The sequence below is a fragment of the Ailuropoda melanoleuca genome, chromosome 5 (assembly GCF_002007445.2).
Source record: "Ailuropoda melanoleuca isolate Jingjing chromosome 5, ASM200744v2, whole genome shotgun sequence".
Lineage (NCBI taxonomy): Eukaryota > Metazoa > Chordata > Mammalia > Carnivora > Ursidae > Ailuropoda > Ailuropoda melanoleuca.
The window spans coordinates 31219058-31225057 of NC_048222.1; the positions used below are offsets into that span (position 1 = coordinate 31219058).

A 6000-nucleotide genomic window follows, 5' to 3' on the forward strand; every position below is an offset into this window, starting at 1 on the left:
GTAAAAAATAAATAAGATGTTTTAGCATCCATTCCATGCCAGCAAACCAAAACTTAAATAATGATGGAACTATATAGGCATTGCCCGAGACAACCTGAAAAATGGGTACATTTCCCTTTGGAAGGACAAAGGTGATGTTACATATGATCAAAGTTTACAAAATTTTGAGGCATATGACCAGGAATAAGTGGAATCCCTCCTTCACAAAAGAAATATGCACAGGTGTTGGGGCACCTGGGTGCCGCATCTGGTTAGGCATCTGGCTTTTGATTTGGGCTCAGGTCATGATCTCAGGGTCGCGAGATCGAACCCTGCGTTCACTCCACATTCAGCGCAATCTGCTTGTCCCTCTCCCTTTCCCTCTACCCCTCCCCCTGCTCTCTGTCTCTCTCAAATAAATAAATAAATAAATAAATAAACAAAATCTTCAAAAAAAAAGAAATATGCACAGGTGTTTCATGCTCAAAAAATAACAATATTTATTTCATTTTTTAAATTATTAATTTTTAAATAACACTTTTCCTACAAAGAACTCATATACACAAACTTCATACTTACAATGCTTCGAAAAGGGGGAAGAGAGGGATGATGAGGTAGACAGAGAGGTAAAAGACAGGGCAGGGCAGATCTGGACACAGGCAACAAGGGTGGGGCCAACAGGTGGCTGGAGGGCCTGGAACCCCGGGAATGGCCAGGAGAAAGCACCCATTTCTGTGTCCTCTGTTTTGAGGATGAGGCTCCATTTCACTCACGGAAGAAAATGCTTACGATTGCCTTACGAGGAGGACTGGGAGCATCCACAGCACTGGTGTTTTCGAAGTGGCACGGCCTCCTTGGGCTTTCCCAGGAGGCAGTCACAAACATCTCATAGCGGGTCGCTCCGCACAAACGGCCCGGGAGTCTGGCGTTCTCCAGCAAACAGGCGTGAACCAACAGTGACAGAGAGGGGGATGGAGAAGGGTCTTCTTCCATCGGCTGCAGTACGTTTCAGGGTTTCTCGGAGGACGCAGGAAAGCAGAAGTTGGCATTTACATTCCTTTACATCAAGTGGTTATTCCAGAGAAAGCGCAGCAACACATGAACTCCTCCAAAGAAAAGCAAGACGAAATGAGCCAGCGTCTCCCTGACTTCCTGTTGAAGATCCTGTTTAACACAAGAGCGAGAGAGAGGTTTTAAAAAACAATAGAAGAATCCAGAGATAGAAATTCAATATTAAGATTAATTCAGTGAGGGATGTCTGGATGGCTCAGTCTGTTAAGCATCTGCCTTCAGCTCAGGTCATGATCCCCAGGACGCTGGGATCCCACATCGGGCTCCTTGCTCAGTGGGGAGCCTGCTTCTCCCTCTGCCCCTCCCCCTGCTTGTGCTCTCCCTCTCTCTGTCTCTCTCTGACAAACAAATAAATAAATAAATAAAATCTTTAAAAAAAAAAAGATTAATTCAATGAATGCCACAAACAAGCTCCTTGGACTGCTTTATGAATTGTATGAGCAGGACAATATCTCGGTCTGTTTTGTAATGTCCGCATCCTGCACATGACTTGGGAAATTTTCCTCTGGAGGTGTTTTCCTATCTTAACCATCAGCGAATTGGGGCATTCTTTTCAGGGCTGATAGCCTCTTCCTCTGGCTTTGCAGAGCACTTCCTTAGTCCTTTCAAAGAAGCAAGCCGTTTGCTGTGGGGTTGGAAGAAAGGATAGGACTTAGCTGAGTGTAGAGGGGTGAATGCGAGCGAAGTTGGAGGAGACAAAGAGCGCAGCAGGTCTGTGGGGCAGGAAGGAAATGCCACCGTTGATTTGTGAACATCAAGAGAAGGCTGAGGGTCCAACACAAATGGGTCTTCCCGTCCCTGCCCCTCGTCCTGCGGTCTCTTCCCCACACAGCAGCCCTGGGGGGCGGTGAACGGTGCCTCCTCTGCTCTGAGCTCTGCAGTGGCTCTGCCTCAGTCCTCATGGGGCCCCCACCAACCGCTCTGACCATATTTCTTACTACTTTTTCCCTTACTCAGCCTCAGCCTCACTGCCTCCTTGCTATTCTTCAAACATGCTAGATTCACTCCCGCCTTAGAGTCTTTGCTTTCCAGCTGCCCCCACTGCTTGCCCCCAGGTATCCATACTCCCTCCCATACCTCTGTCAAGGTTTTGCTCAGAAGTCGCCCTCTCAGTAAGACCTTCCCTCCTCTACTTAAAACACTAAATCCCCAACACTCCTCACTCCTTTCCTTACCTTATTTTTCTCCACAATATTTATCAGTGTCTGATAAACTATATGTTCTATTTGTTCGATTATAGTTTGTCTCCCTTTTAGAATATCAACTCCATGAGATCAGGGAGCTTTGTCTCTTTTATTTATTTATTTTTAAAGATTTTATTTATTTATTTGAGAGCGAGTGAGCATGAGTGGGAGGAAGGGGCAGAGGGACAAGCAGACTCCCCACTGAGCACAGAACACGACACGGGGCTTGATCCCAGCACCCTGGGATCATGACCTGAGCCGAAGGCAGATGCTTAACGACTGAGCCACCCAGACGTCCCACTTTTTTCTCTTTTAATCTCTGCCATATTTCCAGTACTTAAACAGATCCTGACACATAGTAGTAAGCTAAAAAATTTAGCTTTGTCCTGTCAGCAACTGGGAATTGGGATTGTTAATCCTTTAAAGGATTGTAATCCTTTAAAGGATTGTTTCCCTTTAAAGTTGATATCAGTTAGGAAAACTGAACGAATTTCCTTCCGGGAAGGTAGATGAGAAAAATGTACAGAGCACCAAGTCAGATGCTCATATATGTAAATTCCAGGTTTGCCACTTAATTGCCAAATGACCTGCGGTTACCTAACCTCTCTGAACCTCGAATGTTTCTCCTGAAATACTAATCCACTAATCCATAAAATTATTGGGAGAATTGAATGAAACACGTAAGAGTCTTTCAAAGAGCACCTGGAAGAAATTGTTTAATACATGTTAGCCTCCCCGTCCTCTCTTTAACAAACTAAGAAATTCCATGTGCATTGTTGTACCAGGCTGGGTCCCAGAGGAAACAGATGGCACACTTCAAATTAGGATAATTCAGGGAGAGTTAAATAAAGAGACTATCTACAAAGGTAGGGGATACATGGGGTTGTGCAATTCCCTGGGCTAGTAAGGTCTGAGCTGTTGCCACTCCTAGGCCTGTAGAGATGGGGTTGGGCCATCACAGTTCCTAGAACCCAGAAGGAGAGAGTTCTATGGAGAAAAAATTCCGAAGACATATTTAAGATCCTAAAAGTGATGGGAAGACTATTTTAAAACATACTTTAGGGACTCCTGGGTGGCACAGTCGGTAAGGGTCCAACTCTTGGTTCTGGCTCAAGTCATGATGTCAGGGTTGAGGAATCAGGCCCCACATCATGCTCTACCCTCAGAGTGGAGTCTGGTTGGGATTCTCTCTCCCTCTTCCCTTGCCCCTCCCCCCCAAGTAAATAAATAAATCTTTTTAAAAAAATAATAAAAATAAAACACACTTTATATCTAGGAAAATTACATGCCCAGATTAAAAAAAAAAAAAAAAGACCAGGTCATTGAACCCAAATCCTTCAAAACCCCTGAATAGCAAAATAGAGATGTTATTTTGAGAATCAAGGCCTATTTGGTTACAAAGAACACTTGCTTAAGTGAAAAGGACAAGAAATCAAGCTATGTGGCAGCTCAAGGACAATCCATTCAGCAGACCAAAGTATAGCTCGGTGAGCTCCTTGCTAGGGAGTTCCAAAAGCAAGAATAAAAGTTTCTTTAAATACACCAAAAGCAGGAAGATATCTGGAGAATCAATGTGACTACTTTATTAAACAGAGTACAAAAGGTAAATAATTGATGACTATATATGAACTATATCATTCCAGATTTGAAATACTGTTAAAGTTACTTGATTTAAGTCTTCAAGCAGCAGAGGAAAGCCTTGAACATTTTAGAGTCAAACTTCAGAGGAATTTTTAAAATTATTTTTTAAATGTACCATGCTCTATTTAAAGGTGTTCTAAAAGGCAAATCTGTGGTCCAGGATAATATATCTTTAAAAGTCTAGGGCAAGGCCGGCTTTGTAAAATGCTGCAGGGAAAGCTAGGGCAGGCGTAAGGTAGACATACAGATCAATGAAATAGAATGGAGAGTCCAGAAATAAACCCTCACATTTACACTCAATTGATTTTTGACAAGGATGCCAAGGCAATTTAATAGGGAAAGAATAGTCTTTTCAACAAACGGTGCTGGGACAATTAGGTACCCGTATGCAAAAGAATGAAGATGAACTTTTAACTCATATCACATACAAAAACTAGCTCCAGGGGCGCCTGGGTGGCTCAGTCGTTAAACATCTGCCTTCGGCTCAGGGCATGATCCCAGGGTCCTGGGATCGAGCCCCGCATTGGGCTCCCTGCTCTGCTGGGAGCCTGTGTCTTCCTCTCCCACTCCCCCTGCTTGTGTTCCCTCTCTCGCTGGCTGTGTCTCTCTCTGTCAAATAAATAAATAAAATCTTAAAAAAAAAAAAAACTAGCTCCAAATGGATCAAAGAGCTAAATTCAAGACCTTAAACTATAGATCTCTTAGAAGACCACGTAAGTATAAATCTTCATGACTTAAGGTTAGGCAATGGTTTCTTAGATATGACCATAAAAGCAGTAGAAACAAAAGAAAAAACAGATAAATTGAACTTTTTTCTGTGCTTCAAAGAACACCATCAAAAAAGTGAAAATGGGAGAAAATGTGCAAATAATATATCTGATAAGGAACTTACAACTAGAATGTATAAAGAACTCCTACAACTCAATCATAAAAAGACAAATAACCCAATTTTAAACTGTGCAAAGGATATGAATAGACATTTCTCCAAAGAGATATACAAATGGGCAGTAAGCACATACAAAGCTACACAACACTAACCATCGGGGCCGTGCCGACCAAAACCACAGTGAGAGTCCGCTGCACACCCACCAGGCTGGCCATAATAAAAAAGACAGTTGACAACAGATGCTGACAAGGATGTGGAAAAACCGTCACCTCACATCCTGCCGCTGGGCCACAATGCGAAATGGTGCAGCCACTGTGGAAAACCGTCCGGCAAGTTCCTCAAAAAGTTAAACATAAAGTTGCCCTGTGACTCAGCAATCCCATTCCTGGATATGCTCCATGAAGAACTGAAAACACGTCTACACAAAAACTTCTACACAAATGTTCACAGCATCGCCATTCATAACAGTCAAAAAGTTGAAACAACCAAAATGTCCATCAACTGATGAATGGATAATACATACAGCGGAATAATATTCAGCAATAAAAAGCAATAGAATAGGGCGCCTGGGTGGCTCAGTCTGTTGAGTGTCTGCCTTCGGCTCAGGTCATGATCCCAGGGTCCTGGGATCGAGCCCCGCATCGGGCTCCTTGCTCAGCTGGGGGTCTGGTCCTCCCTGTGCCCCACCCCACTGACTCATGCTCAAATAAATAAAATCTGTAAAAAGAAAGAAAGAAAGAAAGAGAATACTGATAGGTGTTACAATAAGGATGACCCTTGAAAAGAACATGCTAAGTGAAAGAAGCCAGACACGGAAGGTGGCATGTTGTATCAGTCCACTTACATGAAGTGTTCAGAATAGGTAAATCCATGGAGACAGAAAGGAGTTGGGTGGCGCTGGGAGCAAAAGTGGGAGGAAATAGAAGTGACTACTAATTATTGGGTCTGGGGTGTCTTTCTGGGGCGATGAAAATGCTCTAAAATTGATTCTGATGATGGTAGCACAGCTCTGTGAATATTCTGAAAACCATTCATTGTACGGTCTCAACAGGTGAACTGTACAGTATGTGAATTTTATTCTTCCAGAAAGTTATTTATTTTTTAAAAACCTGGGGGAGTTCAATTGACACTGAACTGTATTAAGCTGTAGGCATAAATTTAAGACATAAGTAAATTACAACTTCAAAGAGAGGGAAGGAGAGGAGAGGAGAGGAAAGGAGAGGGAAGGGGAGGGGAGGG

The 6000-nt window shown here is 43.1% G+C and overlaps 1 protein-coding gene across 2 annotated transcripts in view; it reads right to left on the reverse strand.

Moving 5' to 3' along the window:
* Positions 1–454: 454 nt before the first annotated feature.
* PXT1 (peroxisomal testis enriched protein 1) overlaps positions 455–6000 on the reverse strand; it is a 46488-nt gene continuing 40942 nt past the window's right edge. For both annotated transcript variants that reach the window (XM_019794246.2, XM_002914291.4), the window contains one exon: positions 455–1143. In XM_019794246.2, the coding sequence (XP_019649805.1) occupies positions 1039–1143 (105 nt within the window). In that variant the 3' untranslated portion in view covers positions 455–1038. The remainder of the gene's footprint in view (positions 1144–6000) is intronic.